At 30.9% G+C, this 23,678-nt stretch overlaps 1 protein-coding gene across 1 annotated transcript; it reads left to right on the top strand.

Annotated features, from left to right (window-relative positions):
- Positions 1-1,708: 1,708 nt before the first annotated feature.
- On the top strand, positions 1,709-23,395 carry LOC132725634 (uncharacterized). The gene is made up of 4 exons (XM_060710807.1): positions 1,709-2,603; positions 18,213-18,477; positions 19,179-19,301; positions 21,127-23,395. Exons 1-4 carry the CDS (start codon positions 2,403-2,405, stop codon positions 22,191-22,193), a joined length of 1,656 nt encoding a protein of 551 aa, XP_060566790.1. The 5' UTR covers positions 1,709-2,402; the 3' UTR covers positions 22,194-23,395.
- The last annotated feature ends 283 nt before the right edge of the window (positions 23,396-23,678 follow it).

Below are 23,678 nucleotides of genomic sequence, written 5' to 3'. Positions count from 1 at the left end.
TAAATTTTACAAAATATTTAAATTACTGAAGCTTCATATAAGCGGTTTTAGTATCTAAACAAATCCACCCCTCCCCCCTACCACCGCCAGTAAAATATTTTATAATGATAAATGATCTATTAAACAAACAAGTGTCATATTTGGCAGTCCGGCCAAAAACGTGCATACGTGATTTATGTACATCATAAATTTAACACACACATTAGAAAAGCATGTCAAATAAATGTGTTCTTGTTTACGAACATTACAAAAATAAATTACGAAATTCATCTCTTTCTCCTTTTTTGAAATTATATTCATACATATTTCCCCGAGTTTATATAATATGTACCAATAAATGTACCTTACAAAATAGAAAGTGCTACTTTCTGATACTTAAACATTTACTAGAAATAACCGTTAAAACAGCCATCGGGACTTATTTTTATACTTTCATCGTTATTCACTTTTTTTAAAACGCTTACATTTTTTATGGTTAGGGTTTATGCTTAAAAAATAAGACACCCCTGTTCTCCAATGCATACGAATGTTTATTTAAATAAAACATAAAACTGGGCTTATAAGAAATATAAGTAATAATATATAAAATGTCTAAAACACGGACATCAGACGCTAGGAATAATTTTAATATTCAGGAATATTACATTCAGTATTTCTTTTCTTTGTGCATGTATAAAATAAGAAATGTATCTCCTTCATAAAAAATTATATCATATATATTACCCAAAGTTATACGTTGTAACTACATGTATATAAATTTACTGTTAAACTTATATCATTTGAAATACCAGGCGTAAACCTATACAAAAAAGATCCTGGCTTCACATGTTTAAACATATAAAATAATATAAATATATGAAAGAAAACATCACTGAAGTTCTGCAGTAATAGCATGCACTGTTGCAAGTCCTGTTCTTCTTGGAAAATATGCATGTATTTCACCAATAATATGTTCACATCAATTTTGTTACACAATTTCCGGATGAACTTGCGTATCAGTATTGAAAGTTTTGTACCTTAGATAAATTCTAAAATGATCATAATTATTGGAATTTAATTCTTTATCCATTATTTCACAAATGCTGGATAATTTACTTTTGACATTTCCCTTAAAAAGTTAAAACCGCACGCCTCTATGAGAAGAAAATCAAACTTGAGAAAAATGTACTAAAATTTTGAGAAAAAAAATTTAAAAAATGAGTTTAAGTAATAATTTACATGTCGTGTGCGATTAATGAAATTGTAGAAATCATCACCGGATTTCTACTTCGCGACTAACGCTGTTTGGGCTATTTTTGCGTATTTTAACTCTTTCTGGTAATTAATGTTGATTGTAAGAGTTGTTGCAATATATAAATTACTTTCTTTGAATATTTCACAGCATTATACATTAAAAAATAAATACATTTTCAAAAAAAAATCATTAAAATTAGCATGAATATGGAGGAATGATGCTTTAAAAGTAACCGGTTTTTTTGTTGTTTTCTTTACTATTTTTATTGTTTTTGTTCTGTATTCGGCTCGTGTATCTCAATAAATCAAATATTGTTAGCTCTTATACAAAAAATCTCCACGTTAATTAAGCATCACTAATGAACTAACTTATAGTGGGGTTAATTATCGTAAAGTGTTTACTCCCGTAAACAAAAGTTGACTGACTTTAACGTTACAACTACATTAATTTGTTTTGTTTTATGGCGAGTACTTGTGAGTTATATCTGTAACGTTTGTGATCTCAGCACAGTATATACGAGGACTTGATTAAACCATTATAACTTAATTGATTTATAATGATATACATGGATTATTTAAAACATTTAAATGATATTCTTAATTATAAACTTTGATTTCACTGTTAGAATAATAGTTAAACATTTAATAACAATTTAAATTGATTTAACATGGAAATAATATTGTTTTATTTCATGTGTCAGAATGAATTATAAAAAAAAAAGTTTGCAGGTTTTTAAGTAAGGATATATTTCCTGATTAACAACAGACATTTATGGAAAGAGGTTTTTTTGCAATTACACCAAACAGACGTTGCATTAGTTGAAACTTTAGAGCCTCAAGACCACAGACTGCGAAGCAATTTAAACTTTTTGGACAGCACAGTTAACATTAATTGTACAATTTATCATAATATAGAAACTACATTTAATTACTATAAAGTCTAAATAAAGTGTTTTGTTTGATTTAAACAAACTGAGAAAATGCAGGAAACACAAATACGCAGCAGTTAACAGAGTAAAGATAAATATATAAAATAAGAAATAATGGGTTAATACAGTGAAATCTATTTATATATAGTTGAAACAGTGTGACAAAATAAAATAAGATTATAAGATAACAGAACATTGAATGTTTCTGTTTTTAACTTTGGACTATCTATAAACGTATCAATGATGAACATGGGTGGTTGTAGACATCGGATGTTAAGACTGGCTGTGCTGAACGTGATTCAGCTGCTAGTTGGCGTGTTTGACTTTACAAGTGGACATGGGAGATTATGGGAGCCGCCGTCTAGATCATCTATGTGGAGAAGAGGATATAATACAACAATAAATATTAATGATAATGAGCTTAGCTGTGGGGGATTCACGGTAAGAATGTTAATAATGAGTTATGTTGTGGGGGTTGTGGTAAGAATATTCATAATGAGTTATGTTGTGGGGGGGGGGGGGGTTGTGGTAAGAATAATTATAATGAGTTACGTTGTAGGAGTTGTGGTAAGAATGTTAATAATCAGTTTCGTCTTTGGGGTTGTGGTAAGAATGATAATAATGAGTTATGTTGTAGGGGTTGTGGTAAGAATGTTAATAATGAGTTTCGTTTTGGGGGTTGTGGTAAGAATGATAATAATGAGTTACGTTGTGGGGGTTGTGGTAAGTATGTTAATAATGAGTTATGTCGCTGGGGTTGTGATAAGAATATTGATAATGAGTTACGTTGTGGGGGTTGTGGTAAGAATGTTAATAATCAGTTTCGTTTTGGGGGTTGTGGTAAGAATGTTAATAATGAGTTACGTTGTGGAGGTTGTGGTAAGAATGTTAATAGTGAGCTACGTTGTGGGGGTTTTGGTAATGGTTTAAAATAAGTTACGTTGTGGGGTTTTGGTAAGAATGTAAATAATGAGTTACGTTATGGGGGTTGTGGTAAAAATATTTATAATGAGTTATGTTGTAGGGGGGAAGGGGGTTGTGGTAAGGATGTTAATAATGAGTTACGTAGTGGGGGTTTTGGTAAGAATAATTATTATAATTAGTTGCGTTGTGGGGTTTTTGGTAAGAATGTTAATAATGAGTTGCGTTGTGGATATTTTGTGATAAGACTTTTTATAATGAGTTGACTAACAACTAACAACTTGTTAGGGTTTCGCGGTTTGAGTGTTTATAAATAGTTGACTCTTCAGAATTTTGTGGTAAGATATTTGGTGCTGAGCTGTAAAGCTTTTAACACACATGATTACTGTACTTATATAGAATAAAATCTTCCAGAATAAAATATTTTGCAGGTTTTTTTAAGTAGGATCTCGTGAAATCACAATTCGCTCATAAATATATCAACAAATTTCTTTCATACAGGTATTTCATGAATTTTTCTTTTTAAAGCAAATATTTCAAACAAAACATGGAGACAGCAGAGACAATGACAGCAATTATAAGGCCACAGACCCATACACACATAAATAATTATAATATAAATACATTTCTATGGATGTTACAAATCAGACATGTTTAAGACATAATAAATTTACGTTTAGCAAAATGACAGAGTATATAATAGAAAAAGTATAGAATTCATTTAGCAGTACTTATTATCTTAACATTGTCAAAAAAAGTATTCGTTCCCTAAGCGCTACATATAGAAAGGTTGTTAATTTCCTAATAGTGTCAATATGTTCAGATGACATTAGCTTATAAAATTTATATATGAAAGATTTCAAGAAATAATCACTGTGTCTTATATCAGAGTAGAGTGAACAATGAGTACAAAATGGTACTCGTTTTCTTGTACACATTCACAAAATTGACAATATCTATAATCACGTTCAATACAACTATATCGCTCAGTTTCTATCGATAAACAATGTGACGATGACCGAAAATTGGCTAAGAGAATACGTGTTTATATAAATATACATAATTTTGGAAACACTTTGCTGACTGTTAATGGTTGTGCTGGTACATTGGGCGTACATTGGGTATACATTGTGCTGGTACATTGGGCGTACATTCTGTATACATTGTGCTGGTACATCGGGAGTACATTGGGTATACATTGTGCTGGTACATTGGGCGTACATTCTGTATACATTGTGCTGGTACATCGCGAGTACATTGGGTATACATTGTGCTGGTACATTAGGCGTACATTGTGCTGGTACATCGGGCGTACATTGTGCTGGTACATAGGGCGTTCATTGGGTATACATTGTGCTGGTACATTAGGCGTACATTGTGCTGGTACATCGGGCGTACATTGTGCATACATTGTGCTGGTATATTGGGCGTACATTGGACATACATTGTGCTGGTATATTGGGCATACTTTGGACATACATTGTGCTGGTACATAGGGCGTTAATGCTGGTACATAGGGAGTACATTGGGTATACATTGTGCTGGTACATAGGGCGTTCATTGGGCATACATTGTGCTGGTACATTAGGCGTACATTGTGCTGGTACATCGGGCGTACATTGGGCATACATTGTGCTGGTATATTGGGCGTACATTGGACATACATTGTGCTGGTATATTGGGCGTACATTGGACATACATTGTGCTGGTATATTGGGCATACTTTGGACATACATTGTGCTGGTACATAGGGCGTTAATGCTGGTACATAGGGAGTACATTGGGTATACATTGTGCTGGTACATAGGGCGTTCATTGGGCATACATTGTGCTGGTACATTAGGCGTACATTGTGCTGGTACATCGGGCGTACATTGGGCATACATTGTGCTGGTATATTGGGCGTACATTGGACATACATTGTGCTGGTATATTGGGCGTACATTGGGCATACATTGTGCTGGTATATTGGGCGTACATTGGACATACATTGTGCTGGTATATTGGGCGTACATTGGGCATACATTGTGCTGGTATATTGGGCGTACATTGGGCATACATTGTGCTGGTATATTGGGCGTACATTGGACATACATTGTGCTTGTATATTGGGCGTAAATTGGACATACATTGTGCTGGTACATAGGGCGTTAATGCTGGTACATAGGGAGTACATTGGGTATACATTGTGCTGGTACATAGGGCGTTCATTGGGCATACATTGTGCTGGTACAGTGGGATGTTTCTGGGTGAAATTTGTCAAGTTTGTAGATCTATACGTTAAAAAATGTCATTTTTAACATATTTAAGACATTCTTATATATTTAAATAAAATCAAGATATTATAAAATTATGAGTGAAATATTTATTTTAGTAGAGAACGTTTTATGATGACATGCTGTAAATTATTCTTTTCTATTTTTTCCTAAAAAAAGAAGAAAATGACAGTTTGATAAGTTTATGTTTTGTCAGCAAGTTTAATAAAGTGACATAGTGATGGACAGGTACTGGTGTGTTTGTGTAACAAATTAAAATACAATTAGTAAGTACGTTACTTTATGACAAACTGTGACGATTGGAACATTATTTCTAGACTTTATCTCCATATTTAAACATCAATACCACTTTAAAACGAAGATTTGTTTTAGAATTATAGCATTATATTTTAATTTATAAAAATCATGTAATAAATGTCGATGCATTCTAAACAGTATAATTATTTAAAAATGTTCTTTAGGTTCGATTTTGCCATTCAGTTTAACGAAATTGTGCATTATTTTGTTTGTTATGCATTATTTTGTTTGTTATGCATTATTTTGTTTGTTATGAGTTATTTTGTTTGTTATAAGTTATTTTGTTTGTTATAAGTTATTTTGTTTGTTATGAGTTATTTTGTTTGTTATGCATTATTTTGTTTGTTATGCATTATTTTGTTTGTTATGAGTTATTTTGTTTGTTATGAGTTATTTTGTTTGTTATGAGTTATTTTGTTTGTTATAAGTTATTTTGTTTGTTATAAGTTATTTTGTTTGTTATGAGTTATTTTGTTTGTTATGAGTTATTTTGTTTGTTATGAGTTATTTTGTTTGTTATGAGTTATTTTGTTTTTTATGAGTTATTTCTGTAGGTTCTCATTATTGTGCAGTAATATGAATTTTCTGTGTTTATAATTTCCACTTTCAAATTTAGAACAAAGCGCAAGATGCACACATATATCAGCTGTAATCTAATTACTTTAGACATTTTATGAGTCCATTTTTATGCAAAAACGAAGCTTTAAAAGATAACATGTTTTACTGTGCACATTTCTACACGACATTGTCAACTGTAGCATACAAATAAGATGATGGTAAACCTTTATCATGTTATCATGTCTAGATACAGTTTTTAATGTTATTTAAAGTCATGTTTAAATAAAAAAAGATAAAATTATAAAACATTATAATATTACACAACTATTTCGTTAAAGGCCCATAACATGAAGCCTCAAAATAAAATATAATTCCTATTTCCCAAAAGCCCTTTTATTTCTGGTGTCCTGTTACAGTTTCCGATATAATATTTTTATTTATTTATTTATTTATTTATTTATTTATTTATTTATTTATTTATTTATTTATTTATTATGTTTTATCATTCATTCATTCATTCATTCATTCACTTATTCCATTATATTAATTTATTTATTTATTTATTTATTTATTTATTTATCTATTTTTATTTATTTATTTATTTATTTATTTATTTTATTTATTTATTTATTTATTTATTTTTAATTTTTATCTTTGATATCTATATCAATAAAAAGTTTTATAACGTTGACACAGGACACAGAATGGTATGTCCTCTAACATAAAATATCATTAGGGCAATTACTGCCGTCAAGCTTTAATACAAAATTGCAGCTGTAGTTATATTTTTTATTTATATTTTTTATATTGAATAATTGCATGTAGGTAATAAGGAATAATTATCATAAAGTTTTATTGCATATATAATATCGCATAATGCCCTTTAACAATAATTTAATTATTATTTTATTGCAGTTTTATTCCTTCAAGTGCAGTTAACATCAAGTGAAAGTATAATGTCGATATAATTATAAAATTATTGCTGTATGGACACGTGCTTATGTTCGAGAACAGAATTTATGTATTTATATAATTACTACTTGTAGAAATATAATAGGATTTACACTTGAATTAATCTTATATGTAAAACATTATAGTATAAAAACAAATATTAATAAGTTGTTATTCATTATGGTGTTATTATACATTGTTGAGTACAATAATGAATTATATTGGACGGTATACCTTTAAAACCTATATTGGACTAGTTCAATAGAATCAGTATTGTACTCTACTCGGTCTGTTACAGTACAGCATGATCGTTAATTGGCGTTTATTGTGACGATAGGAAAAGGGATAATGAAAAAAGTCATATCCATATGCTCGTACCCGATTTCATTTTTCTTAGGTTTACATATTTTGTCGACAGGGAGGGAGTTTTTATTTTCGCCTATAATACAAAGATGAACATCAAAACACTCGACAACAAACATTGAATTGTTGATTTAGTTTTAACTATAATTATTAGAATGCATATTGGAAATTTGTAGTTTCTTACATTGTTAGATCAAATCAAGTTAGAAGCATATATTTAATTATCGGTCAACTGTATATGTCCGCCTCTACTATATGATATACTATATGTAATTAATGTGTGATATGACACGAAAGACTTGTAGCTATTTGTCATTTACTACATTTTTCATTGTTGGTGTAATTACCTATCCCTACAAATGTCAAATACATTACTTATATTAATATATACAACGTCAAAACAGAATACTGGTTAGTTTTGCTGACCATAAAACATATTTTTAACATTTCATTTGATATATAAGATAAACCTCGCCTAAGTGACTGACATTTTAAAGAAGAAAAAAATATTAGATTTTCACAAATTGACACAATTAAAATACAATCATATAAAATACAATATGAATCCACATTGCCAGTCTATTAGATTTAAAAGATACTCAAAAGTTGAATTATTATTTGTAGTTTTAGCAGAAATAGAATAATCAAGGTATCCGGTCAATATATATAAGACCAATATATTTGTACTGTGTAACTAAGATTAAAGTCTGGACAAATAATCTGAACAAGTTTATGATGGATTTCGAAAGTGTAGAATGTTGGATTTTAGTGGGTTAACTTTCTGTGAAGAACATTTAGCATACCTTGAAGGTCATTTTCAGTTTTTGCTATAAGTACAATATCATCGGCATATAACAAGTTTCAAGTTTTTCAAGTTTTATTGATACACTCAGCATATTTACATATGATAAGAGGTGTACAATAATATATAAACAAAATTAATAAATGTGTAATCAGGTTGTGTATACAAATTAAATGAACTACAGTAGTTTTAAAAAGGTATTTATAACTACAATATTTCATAACATACAATGTAACTATGTCATTGTGTACATGCTATATTTTGCAAAATAGAAAAATATTTATAGATTTAAAAAAAAACAACAAAAAAACAAAAACAATGTGACTAGCCAGGTGGGTTCTTAAAGTATTCAAGTATAACATAAACATATTTAACTAAGTTGCTTAATTTTTGTGGATCTGTTTCACTCATTAATTTTCTTAACGTAAACATATTTTTGTTTTGTTGATTAATTTGTGGTAAAAGTCGTTTTCGTTTATTTTCAAAATAACTACATGAAAAAATGTAATGGAATTCATCACCTATATCATTTGAGTTACAAAGACTACATTTTCTTTCATTTCTAACAATACCTAACCACCTTCCTCTTTCTATAGGGAGGAGATTGTTACACAATCGAAAATTAACAAATGTTTTTAAATATTTGTCTGACAGTAAACAAAGGTACGGTTCAAAGCAATGATCAGTTTTGTACATTCTATAATTTAAACATTTTGGCATTGAGTCGACATCACTACGCCATTTTTGTACATATTGGTTACACATTGATATATCAATGGTTTTTAACAATAAGCATTTAGAACCACTAAACTTCTGATTTAACCAAATATAACTCATACCTGTTTCGTCAAAAATACTCTTAACATTCAATAACCATTTGTACTCCTTACCATTTCTTATAAAATCTTCATATACAAGCTTATAAATATTTGACGATAATTTTTGTAGTGAATTACTGTTAACTAAATCATACCAATAACCAGCAATTCGTTTCTTAATAATAATTGATAATGGAAATCGCCCAAGTTCGCCATAAACCATAACATGCGGTGTACTTTTCTTAACACGTAATACATATTTAAGGAAATCTGTATGCACTTTTTCTATAAGCGACAAGTCACCATAACCCCACACTTCACACCCATAAGTTAAAATTGGTACAATTGTATGATCGAATAACTTTAACTGACAATCAATAGGTAAATCTAGATTTCTTATTTTCTTATATAAACCAAACATTGCCCGTCTTGCTTGATCAACAATATGTTTCTTTGCAACCGCAAATTGTCTGTTCTTAGAAAAAACTACACCAAGATATTTAAACGTGTCTACGATCTCTAAAACTTGATTATCTACCGTAATATTCCTGTTTCTATTTCTTTTATCACCAAATACCATTACTTTTGTTTTATCAAAGTTTATATTTAATTTCCAGATATGACAATAGTTAGAAAAGGTGTTCAACACAGATATAAGATCTTGTTCTGTTTTAGCAAAAAGAATGGTATCGTCAGCATATAACAAAACAACAAGTTTCAAAAATATTTCAATGTTATTATCTTCAAGTATAACTGAAACATCGTTATTACATAACATGTAATTTTCTAAGTCATTTAGGTACAGAGAAAAAATTACCGGTGACAAATTTTCTCCTTGTCTTAAGCCCCTATAACAACCAAAAAAATTTGAAAATTTGCCATTTACAGATACACATGACTTGATTTCACTATACATATTCTTTATTACATTTAAAAAATTTCCAGGATTGGTACGTTTTCACCATCAATATCAACCCCGCAGCACTTGGCTTTCAATTTTGATGTCAGGTCATTTATAATCAAGTTAAATCGTTCAGGTGACAAGGAACATCCCTGTTTTAACATAAAACAAATCAGTGTTAAAGTTATTCAATTTGACAGAATAAAGTACATTTTGATAAACTGACTTAACAGCATTTATCAGTTGACAATGTAAGCCAATCTTCTGATTGAGACAAATGCCTGTTTAAAATCTATAAAGGCAGCGAACAGTAGACAGACGCTGTTTTTTTTCTAGTGTCAATAATACTGGTTAAAGATTTTATGTGATCTACAGTACTTGACCTGATCTAAACCCATTCTCACCCTCAACAATCATAGCTCGCATTTAATCTCTTGCTCTTATAAATATACAATATATCTTATAATATATAACTATAGTGTTATAACTATACCCCGATAGGACAGCGATTATGTTTGGCCATTGTACCAATACTGGAGTTATACAAGTTATTAAATTCAATTATACGTTTATCAAAAACGACATTTCACTTTTATTGAACTTCAAATTGTCTTGGCTTTTGTCGATGTTACGAAAGTCAATATATCAATTTAGAATTGTTTTCTTATATACGCTTTATGCATACTAAATTTGACAGGTAAATTCGTTCATCAGACTTTATATTTTGTTTTTATAAAAGGTAATGGAACGTCAGTACAAACTTAATGTTATCACATACCTAGACGTGTGTATATAACAATCCGTGAAAATTAGGCGTCAACTCGTGCCTAGACGTGTGCATATAGAGGTTGACGTGACAATGAATGTGTTTGGCACATATGATCGGCGTGAGGAATAATTGTTAATGATTTAAATTTTTCATTCAGCTTTTAGTCTAGTCAATTTGTAACAAAATGTGCTAAAATACTTCAGAAAATGGGAAAAGCATGAAACTTGGCACAGATGTTAATAAAGGCAAAAGAAACATTTTGGGCATGGGACCCATTTCATATATGCCAAGATGGTTGCCATGGCAGCCATTTTTCAAAATGGCCGCCATTACATGGAATTATCAACTTTCTAATCCAGTACAGGCTATTTATAGTTACAATTATACTGGAAATTACCCCAGTTTACACTTAACATGATATATTTGCATTACTAATAATCAAAGATATAAGTTTACAATTATAAAGCTATTGATTGTTTCTGTTGATATGGTAACAAGTTACTGAAATTACTAAACAGTCTATTTCTGTACTTTGAAACATTTTTTGATTATTTTCTCATATTCAGTTTATTTGTTGTAATCCTAAGTAGACGATCATGTGAAATAACTATGAGATATCATGCATGCTTTATGTGTAGATTGGGAGCAATTTACCATATAAAAAGTATTCAAATTGTAATGTCTGAATTTACATAATTTACAAACAGAATAGGATGATTTAACATATTCCATTATTATTTTATATTCCCTTCAGTTTAATCAACAATATTTTGCTAGCACCAAATATTACCTAAATTCCATGTTAAACAAATCTTATGATACTATGAAAATGAAAGAACAAAAGCGTATGTATCCAAGGTACTATAAAGTGCCTGAAAGGATGGATTGACCCTCATTAGGCATAGAATACACAGACGGTCCTGTAGGCATTGAGCTCTCAGATCTATTAAATGTAACACCATTTTCATGTTGGATTATTCATAATTCAATTTGAGAGTGATTACAACCTTAAAGATATAACCCAAATATTTATTTTCATGTTTTTAAAGGGAGACACAGGCAACATTTTCATTTCTTAGTTTTGAATTTTTCATTCATTAATCTGTTAATCCTCAAAATATATACAATTGACAGTCATCGAGGATTCTGCCGGCGGCTTAATTTTGTTGATATTTACGCTTCAAACTCAAAATAAATAGAATTGATACCAAAATTTATGCTTGGGCTTTTACAAAATGTTATTTTAGCGTGATTTGAGTACATAAGATAATTTTGGTATTGTCATTAATTTGCCTGCGTATTCCTTAAAGTTTTTTTTTTTAATTTCATCATTTACATTCAATATTAAATCTTAGTGTTTGCGCTTTGCAAGCTTTATGAATATTTAAATTTTATGGGTTATTCTGAGTGTCCTATTTCATGTATTATAATGATATCAAGTATCTCTTTAGTTGACGGAAGTCTGTCTGAGGTAAGACTTTATCTGAAGTTTATGTTAAACATAGTCCTGAAAGGATTGACAGCCTTAGACTTGACAACAATAACAACCTGACTTAACATGCTTTATCAATCACAGTAATCTCAAAATATGAATACAACAGATACCAACGTTCATGGAATGCAGTCCTGAAATTGTAAGTCATATAAATTTGTTTATCAGGTTTCAACGAAAACCGGTAATTGTTTTGCCGAAGTCGTCAGGCGGGCAGGTGAGCGGACGTCAACTTTTGGTTTCCGCTCAACTTGAGTTTGCTTTTTGGGTAGCTTATATCAAGAGGCAGCGTGGGATTGCTCCCCAGGTGTTTGTGATCAAGTTCACTGCTGCTAAAAATAGAAATGAAATTCAGTTTTCGCTCAATAGTTCGAGTTTGCTTTGGCCTATTGACAACAAACTTGGTGTATGGGTAGTTTTATCAAGAGGCATCTTGGGGTTGCTACCTTGGTGTCTGTGATTAAGGTCAAGGTCACTTTTGCACAAAAATAGAAATTCAGTTTCCGCTCAATCACTTGAGTTTGCTACGGCCTATTGACATCAAATTTAGTATGTGGGTAGCTTATATCAAGATGCAACTTTGTATTGCTACCAAGGTGTGCGAAGTCGTCAGGCACAACGTAAAGATCACTGTTGCTTAAGAAATAAACTCAGTTTTTACGTGATAATTTGAGTTTGATTTCACGTATTGACTCTAAACTTAAATTAGCTTATATTAAGATGCATCTTTGGATTGCTATTTAGATATCTAGGAGCAAGGTCAATGCCACTTTTGTTGTCAAGTCTGGAAACTGCTGAGCTTTACAACAAAACCAGCACAAAATACTGACAGAGACTCTCAATAATATCAAACAACACATTCATAACAAAGTCTGTTCTCAATAGCATGACCAAGAGCTGTCAGAATTAAGAGAGAAATACCCTAGGTATCTGATGTTTTATGGGCAGCAAGGTGTACTTATATTATTGTCAATGTCTGTGCCATTCGTTCTAAACCTTACACGTGCATGGTAACGTATCTTGAATCTTACAAACATTTGAGGCCCTCAGAAGAAAAACAGTGTTAAGATATAGCAAATTATCTAGCACGTTCGTCTATTGTTTTTCTTGATCTGATAATAGCACGGAAATGCGGAGTCTTCACATAAAGGGCTGTTGACTTTGTAATGTCTAATATAAAAACTTATAAAAACATGCCTTTTGGAATTTTGTTTAAAAATATGAGAAAACATGATTGCAAACGGAGGCCAAACGTAATGAAACCCAGCAACTAAATATAAAATTTTGTGGCACAGGGCACCCTTTAGGAACACCAAAATGGAAGTTGACATATATTTAAGGGTGGTGGTGGCATTAAAGAAGGAAGAGGGGTATTATATATATATCAATTGTTGATACATCCCGAAGGTAAATAAAGGTTGATGTTATTTACAATAATGATTTAGTGTAACTTCTAACTAGATTAGTCTTGAAGTTGATGTCAAGTTAGCAGTTAATCAATCAAAACCAATGCGTAGTGTTTAAAAGCAGTTATTTCATCAAAGGTGTATCAAAATCTTAGCCTGTAAACTGCAAATTTCTACAAAATTATCATTCCATATCAACAAATTGACAGTCATGTTCTTTCATATGAAGAAAAGGGATAGTTTAGAATGAATTTATTTTTTGTAACGCACACTTTGACCAGAGACATAGATAACATCTACATCTCTGCTTTGACAAAATGTACATTATATAATTATGTCTGCCAGGTTTTCGTTTTTTCTCTTTCACATATTCTAAAAAAATGCACTTTTATAAAGTTTCTTTTTCTTTTTTTGATATGACAATTCAAATACCAAATGACTGTTAAAATTTAACACATGTTAGCTTATAATTCTGTTATTCACACATTCTTTGCTTAATCCCTTTCACAGCGATCAACAAGATAAAATTGCAAGGCGTACACCTGACTTGATGGGCAGATATTTAATTTTCGTTTGCTTGAGTTATGCTAGAAGTTTTAAATACTTTTGTTTAATCTGTTTGATAAGTATTTCCTTGTGATAAATTAACATTGTAAACAAAAAGAAATGTTGTAAAAAATGATGTCTTAACATCTTTAGGAGACAGCGATGACAGACCTCTACAATATTTTATTTCATCTGATTTCCAGGGTCGTGAAAACTAATGACAAACAGAAATAATAAAATATGTTAAGTGTAATAGCTTTAAAAAGACAAAGCAATGTTTAAATACTAATAACAACTATTTTTCTGATTACAATACCCTAATATGCAGCTATTTATCAAGTTCTCTTAGTAAAAACAAGCGTTTTTGAAATTTTTAACACGTATGGCGGCCATTTTGGATTTTTCCCGCCATATTGGATTTTAAAAAATGGGTCCCATGCTCAATTTTTCTTACATATATCAAAGTTCATTTGTACCAAGTTTGGTGCTTTTCCCATTTTCTGAAGTATTTTTTCACAAATTGACTGGACTATTATTATAATCTTCTCCAACTGACTACAAAACGGTGAAGAGCAAAGTTCATGTTATGGTATCTTCAAGCTTATTTTAAGGGCATAAAATTCTCTATAATACAATTATAGTTGAGGGTCTACGTTTGGTAACGTGAAATAGGAACCAGTGTAGTTTGATTAGTGATAAGGTTTATTGTTCGTCAACACGTTAAAGAGAATGCCTGGTGTTAGAAGACTTTAGTGTTAAGGTTTAATGTTGATTACTGAAACGCATGATGCATTGTCTATAAAATATGGCATGGTACATTGTCGGTAAAAACATGGTATGGTTCATTTTCGGTAAAAAATAACATGGTTCATTTTCGGTAAAAAATAACATGGTTCATTTTCGGTAAAAAATAACATGGTTCATTTTCGGTAAAAAATAACATGGTATGGTGGTGTGGTGCTTTGTTGGTAAAATATGGTATGGTGCATTGTCTGTAAAAACATGGTAGGGTTAAGTGTTGAATAATAATCGAGTGGTATGTTTCAAACAGAATTTTAAGGTACTTAAGGATTAAGAACACAGTCAAGTCATGAAAGTTTCTTCACATTCATTGTTATTGTTGCGGAAATCAGTATTTTAACAAAGAAGAAAATAAAACTATAACACATACATAGCCTTTAGTAACACATAAAAAACCTAGCTCACACTGGTCTTGAAAAAAGCAAAACATTGTAAATACATGATGAACATGGTACATGTGGAAAAAATAATGATCATTTCCACTCATACATGCATAAGCCTATATTTATCTACACTATTTTCTATATGAACTGTTTATATTGTTTTTTACTCTTTTTAGTTTTTTATATAAATAAACGTGACACAAATTATCAGTTATGACATTTCTGTCTTACCTTCTCACCTTGTACATTTCTGTCTTACCATTTCACTTTGTACATTTCTGTCTTACCTTCTCATCCTTTACGTTTCTGTTTTACCTTCTCACCTTGTACATTTCTGTCTTACCTTCTCACTTTGTACATTTCTGTCTTACTTTCTTACTGTGTACATTTCTGTTTTACCTTCTCACCTTGTACATTTCTGTCTTACCTTCTTACTTTGTACATTTCTGTCTTACTTTCTTACTGTGTACATTTCTGTCTTACCTTCTCACCTTGTACATTTCTGTCTTACCATTTCACTTTGTACATTTCTGTCTTACCTTCTCATCCTTTACGTTTCTGTTTTACCTTCTCACCTTGTACATTTCTGTCTTACTTTCTTACTGTGTACATTTCTGTCTTACCTTATCATTTTGTACGTTTCTGTATTACTTTCTCATCTTGTACATTTCTGTCTTACTTTCTCATCTTGTATATTTCTGTCTTAACTTATCACCTTGTACATTTCTCTCTTACCTTCTCATCTTGTACATTTCTGTCTTACCTTCTCACTTTGTACATTTCTGTCTTACTTTCTTACTGTGTATATTTCTGTTTTACATTCTCACCTTGTACATTTCTGTCTTACCTTCTCACTTTGTACATTTCTGTCTTACTTTCTTACTGTGTACATTTCTGTTTTACCTTCTCACCTTGTACATTTCTGTTTTACCTTCTCACCTTGTACATTTCTGTCTTACCTTCTCACTTTGTACATTTCTGTCTTACTTTCTTACTGTATACATTTCTGTTTTACCTTCTCACCTTGTACATTTCTGTCTTACCTTCTCAATTTGTACATTTCTGTCTTACTTTCTTACTGTGTACATTTCTGTCTTACCTTCTCACTTTGTACATTTCTGTCTTACCTTCTCACTTTGTACATTTCTGTCTTACTTTCTTACTGTGTACATTTCTGTCTTACCTTCTCACTTTGTACATTTCTGTCTTACCTTCTCACTTTGTACATTTCTGTCTTACTTTCTTACTGTGTACATTTCTGTCTTACCTTCTCACCTTGTACATTTCTGTCTTACTTTCTCACCTTGTACATTTCTGTCTTATCTTCTCACTTTGTACATTTATGTCTTACCTTCTCACCTTGTACATTTCTGTCTTACCTTCTCATCTTGTACATTTCTATCTTACCTTATTATCTTGTACATTTCTGTCTTACCTTATTACCTTGTACATTTCTGTCATACCTTCTCACTTTGTACATTTCTGTCTTACTTTCTTACTGTGTACATTTCTGTCTTACTTTCTCACCTTGTACATTTCTGTCTTACCTTCTCACCTTGTACATTTTTGTCTTACCTTCTCACCTTGTACGTTTCTGTCTTACCTTCTCATCTTGTACATTTCGGTCTTACCTTCTCACCTTGTACATTTCTGTCTTACCTTCTCACCTTGTACATTTCTGTCTTACCTTCTCACCTTGTACGTTTCTGTCTTACCTTCTCATCTTGTACATTTCTGTCTTACCTTCTCACCTTGTATATATCTGTCTTACATTTCTACCACTTACCTTCTCACCTTTTTATAAAGGTTCATAAAACTGAACACGGCTTCTCGGAAACAGAATAAAATGATATTATTAGCTAATTATCGATTTGCACCCATCACCTGCTTGAACCAAAAGTATATTGAAACGGAAATCGTTAAACTCACTTTTTTTAGAAGAAAGTAGCACTGAATGTGAAGATATTAGTAATTAAAGTAATGGAATGTTAACAAAGTAGTATTTTGACTTCTGCGGATGTTTCTAAATTCAAAATTTTACTATTTCATGTTTAAATGTTAAATTCTGCTTAAGCCGGTGCTAAGGGGCGTGGACGGTAACTTGCACTTTCCAGTACCGTCCATGAACAGGCTCAATCAAACCGAGCCTACAACATTTTCAATTTAGCCGTGTTGGGCCTTCTTTAGGGATTCTGTATTTATCTATTCCATAAAAGATACTAAAACAATGTTACTGTACTTAGTGCCAAAAGGGAACAGAAGCAAAAGATGGTTGAGATAATTGGTCAATTAGTAACATTTTTGAAACTATTACATGAGACTAAGATTAAAAAGTTTTTTAAGAAATAAACCAAAACGTTTCTGTGACATAATGAGCTTTAAATTATATCATATCAAAAATGGAGCATATATGTAATATATAGAACAATGTACATGTAATATAAATCGTTATATTATACGATGTGGTAAATAAAATAAAATAATTGAGCATGCCAATGTCATACCAAGAAATAAGGCTTACAAATTGGGTTGCAAAATAAATACGTTGAAATATCAGCAAGTAAATGGTTAATCTTATAAACAGCAGAAGCTGAAGCTATTTCCGCTGTTCGTGAAAATATCGTTTATCTTCTTATAATGAAAATCGTTCATATTATATATGCCCTTTAACTTAGATATCCAAAAGCACCTATTTGTTATTATGCAAATATCTAAATTATTTACAATGAGTTTATATATTGTTTGTTTCACGTTTATCATTTTAAGAATCAATGGATAAAATATGGTGGACTGTGTGGTGTGTGTGGAGACCCATATCAACAATACCCACGTGATAACGAAATTGGCGGGAAATATGCTTCTGGTATCGTCACAAGAACCTATCCGATTGGTGGAACAATTGACGTCACAATAGGTTTGACAGCCAATCATATGGGATATTTTGAATTCAGATTATGTCCTATACTTGACCCAGCAACTGGCGAGTCACAATATTGCATGGACAAACATCAGTTGAAAATAATAAATGGAGGTAAATTTATTTCTAACAAGCTATTTCTTAACATCTTTTCTTTTAAAGAAAATCTTAGAATTAGATCTATTTTTTTCTTCTTTTTTTCTTTTTGTAATTCAAGCAGTAGCTTTAAGGATCTTCTATTGTTTCCTAACATGACAATCGTATAGATCTAGTTTGGCACCGGAAGTTTTATATAATATGTTGAAAAAGCATATTTCACAATCCAGGTTAAACAGGAATTAATAGTTAATTTCAGACGTTGACAAATAGTAAAAATACGATATTTTACCGTTTTCAACTCCCGAACATGAGTTAATTTGTTTATTATAATTTGTGATAAATCGGAAGTAAACTTAAAAATGTGTGTAACAAAACCATTGTATGAAATTAAATACGACTATGTAGTTAATTACCAAACACTGGTCTTTACAAATTTGGTAATATAAGGGATTATATAATAAACTTCCTATATGTCAATATGACCCTGTATTTTCTGGACCTTTGTTTTGTTGCACATGTGGATAATTGGTACATGGTGGTAGCAAACTATCCGAATTAGTTGCAGCAGTAACGACATAAATTATCAGAGGGCATTCATATAACATTATTCGCAACAAGACAAAGTTCTTTATAGAATCTTCATTAATAATTATGCCAATAAAAAATTTGAAAATTATATAAGATCATTTATGTCAATACATGTATAAACATTTCAGAAGACAACGGGTATAGATTTTACATCCGGGATCAGAAGCTAGATGGATTTATTGACATGACACTAAAACTTCCACGAAACTTTCTCTGTAAACATTGTGTACTACAATGGAAATATCATACAGGTACATACAATTTATTGTTGTTTGCTTTCATTTATTTTTATTTATTCGGTATGTCTAGTTACCTACATTTATTCGGTATGTCTAGTAACCTACATTTATTCGGTATGTCTAGTTACCTACATTTATTCGGTATGTCTAGTTACCTACATTTATTCGGTATGTCTAGTTACCTACATTTATTCGGTATGTCTAGTTACCTACATTTATTCGGTATGTCTAGTTACCTACATTTATTCGGTATGTCTAGTTACCTACATTTATTTGGGTTGTCTTGTTATCATGTTTTATTCAGTATGTTTAGTAACATTGATTTATACGGAAGCTTATCAGGGCCTCCACTTATCTGAAAGTTTCACGTCATGTCAACTTGTTTCTTCTCGTTTTGACCAAAATCATTTCATGAAGACGTTATGATTAATACGTAAAACATAACACATTCCATGAAGACGTTATGATTAATACGTAATACGTAGAAGTTTTTAATCATTTCAAAAAAACTTTGTTTAATTACGTGAGCTTTTTATCAATGTGAGTAACGTCTTTGCGTCATACTAAATATTACAGCAAAGTCGTGAAATCAAGAAGTGTCGATAGGATTTTTGTCGAAGAGACAAAAACTTTAAGCATATCGAGAAAAATTCAGTTGCAATGCCTAAAAGTTTCTCATCTTTATCAGTAAATTTTATTGAGAAATGCAAAAACATCTTATCATTGCGAATAAAAATAAGTTGACTTAGCGCAAAACATCTCACCAACTGTAGGCCCTGATACGCTTCCGTAGTTTTACTCATATCTCAAGTTATCTTGATTTATTCTATATGTCTAGTTATCTTATTTTATTCAGTATGTCTAGTTATCTTGATTTATTTGGTTTATCTAATTAATTAATTTTACCTTAATTAATTTGTTATTTCCAGTTATCGTGATCTATTTCCTATATCTAGTTATCTTGTTGGTTTTTTTTCTATATATCTTGTTATCTTGATTTATTTTGTATGTCTAGTTACTTGGATTTATTTGGTATGTCTAGTTTTTTTATTAATTTTGTTTGTCTATTTATCTTGATTTATTGGGTATCTCTACTGACCTTGGTTTATTTGGTAAGTCAGTTAACTTGATGTATTTGGTATATGTCTTGTTATTTTGATTTATGCCATTAATCTAATTTTCTTGAAAATATAAATAAATGCTCGTGTTGTGTTGCAAATAATGTCTTTATGAACTGGAATTTATAAATCAGTTTGAATGTTTTTAAAGTTTTGAGGTTTGGTGAATAAATTGATAAACACCTTTTTTTCTCTTTTTTAATATAAGTAAGTTATTAAGATTTCATGCTAAAGTCTGTATTAAAGTCAATTGTTGTTTTGGTAAAATTGTTCGCATCTTTAGTTCTGATAAATAAAGCGGAATTGGTTCTAATTAAAAATTATTTTCATTATGTACATATCTCAGATATTTAATTTGTTGATTTATTCTGTATGACTCAAGTACATTGACTTATGGCCTGTATTTATTCTATCACTTTCATATATAAAAAAAACCCGACATATGTACATTCTTTTTTCTCTTGTCAGTTGTATTCTCTTAAGTTTTATAGTTATTTTGAGAAAAGCGTGTGTTTCTAGTACTCTTGTCGTAATTAGTAAACATGTTCAACAAATAATTCTAAGTGTTCTGAGCCAGTTACAGTGTCCATTATACGTATTCGTATATGTATATGCAGGTTAATTATTATATTTGAGATAAAATATATGAAAATAGAAATCACTTATTTGTCTCAACGATTTATTATTGTAAAGTACTTTGAATATCATTTATCATTCAGGTACTCGCTGGGGTTGCGACTCAAATTTGATATGCGGGAAAGGCATAGGTCCGCAAGAAGAATTTTATGGCTGCTCGGATATTTCCATACAAGATGTGTCAAAAATAATTTACAATGAGCCCGACTTGAAAACAAAATCTGGAGAGGGACAAAACCATCTCGGGGCTTTCAAAAAATCACATACGGTAATTTGGAGTATCAAGCCGACTGTACCAGCAAACTATCAAACAAGCAATCTTGTCAAAGATACAAAAGTGGTTATAGAATCCCATACACGGCGCACCTTGAGTCACAGACATAATAAACATATGGCGACTTTAAGACATTTTCTGGAAGAATTAACATTAAATGCATTGTTTAGTTATTACGGACCTAAAGATAAAAGTAAAGCCTTTCGCTGTAGACCAACAGTAAAGTATGAGAAAAACCCAATCGTCAATGAGTTTTGTATTAAAGTGTGTTCGCATGATTTAACAGTATGTCCTGATATTCTATGTTCTTGTTCACAAAATACTAATTCTAGGGCAGAAAATAGACAAACCTACCAAATAAAGCAGCACAAATTAGATAGAAATCATTTGAAGAATTTTGCACGAGAGCTTATATCGAAAAACAGACTAGTTGAAAATTTCCCAGCAGATGTGATAGAAAAAGATTTCAGAGGGCATAACGTATATCCTGAATCTGAGGGGAGACAGACAAATATACCTCGACTAGGAAAAATGCAAGTGTTTAAACATTCAGAAAATCACTTGCCAATTTTTCATGATGATAGAAAGTCAACCAAAGCTTTACAAGAGAGTAGCTTCCTACCATTGTACGGTGTACAACACAACATTGGAAACAGACATTTGACCAATTTTATGACAACAAAGGGTTTAGACTTTAGGTCGACTTTAGATCCAGATAAGATTGTTCATTTACCATCACAGGAAGTGATTAAACCAAAGATTATGTTATGTACGGCGTCGATTAGTTTCGCTCATAATCCATTCATGGCAAAATGGTGTAACACAAATTGTCGTTTTGGATTTTGCCCTCCTCGAGTATGTTCGTGTAACTATTAGAACATTATAATACATTCACGATAATGATACATTCACGATAACGATACATTCACGATAATGTTACATTCACGATAATGATACAGATATAGATCATGTGACATATAGAATTTCCCATTCATAGAACATCATATAACTTTTTACATTTGATTAAATTGAACGAGACTTTGACTATAGCTGGCGAACTCCATATGTGGTTCACTGAGATCAGAATATCTTAAATATTAAATACAATTTCGATATACGTTATATTATATTCACAATGAAAACGCTTTTTCTTTATTGTTATAACAAAAATGTCTGAGAACTTCAATCTGAAAATAATACCCTTAGTTAAACTTCTTCTTCTACCAAATATTTGTCCAGAATATTCCTATATTCTTCTTTTTATAAACGCACGATGTTTATACCACGTGACAGTCTGTGATCTATATATGTGACCGGAAACCAATACAAATAGGATGACGGTAGTATTTTCTTCTATAACTTTGTAAATGTTAAATTATTTTACTCGGGTTAAAGTGTAGAAGCCGCTCATTTTAGCAAGTAACCCGTGTCTATTACCATTTACCAAAAAAAAGGGAAATTTTCGTGCGAATCTCTATACATGTTTTCGTATGCTTTAACAATTTGATAAAACTATTAACTGCAATGCCCATATAACAATAATAACTTCAAAGATTATTTGCATTCCATGATATAACTGTCATTTGTTCATATTCATTTGATTTGATTTTGTTTACTGACTTTGCTCACATGTTATTACATTATACTTGTAGATTGTAATCTGTGTCATTCTAAATAAAGTATATGTTCTGTTCTGTTTCTTAAGAAAAATCAGTATTTGTTTAGTAAAGTAAAACGGCGTGAATTTCTGAATGTTCAAACACGCAGTTTCACTTTACGAAAGAAAAAACAGCTTTTCTTTAAAAAAAACATATAAAGTTCTGACAGATTTTAAAGAAAATACTAATTGAACCGTATTTTGTATTGCCTCACGCAGATCACATAAAGTCACGTGGTATTGGCACCGTGTACACATGTATCTTGATATTTGTCACGAGTAGATCTTATATTTATACGGATAATACTAGTATGTATTGTTTATGTTGTTTGTGTCATAATATATGCTGCTATTTTCATCAAATAAATTTAAGCAAAATAATTTTAGAAATTGTAACACGTGTTTGTATACCTTTTCAAAGAGACGGATTAAAGTTATTGTTTCCTGACATCAAAAAGAATTCCCGTTATATCAAAAATAAAATAGGTACTATTTAAAGAAAAGCTTAAGAATCCCCTGGTGGCAGATCATTTGAACCTAAGGGATTCACAAACACATTCAACTGATTTAACACCCAATTTTTCGTGTCATAAAGGATCTAAACGTTTGTTAATGTATAGTGACGTCGAGGCCAATCACAATGTTACAATTAATTGATGAACCGTTACACCTCTTAAAATTATGCCCCCCCCCCCCCCCCCTGC

The sequence above is a fragment of the Ruditapes philippinarum genome, unplaced genomic scaffold (assembly GCF_026571515.1).
Source record: "Ruditapes philippinarum isolate M1 unplaced genomic scaffold, ASM2657151v2 ctg3299_1_1_1_1, whole genome shotgun sequence".
NCBI classification, from domain to species: domain Eukaryota; kingdom Metazoa; phylum Mollusca; class Bivalvia; order Venerida; family Veneridae; genus Ruditapes; species Ruditapes philippinarum.
Note: the sequence above shows the minus strand (reverse complement) of the source record. Positions and strands in the feature narration are given on the sequence as shown.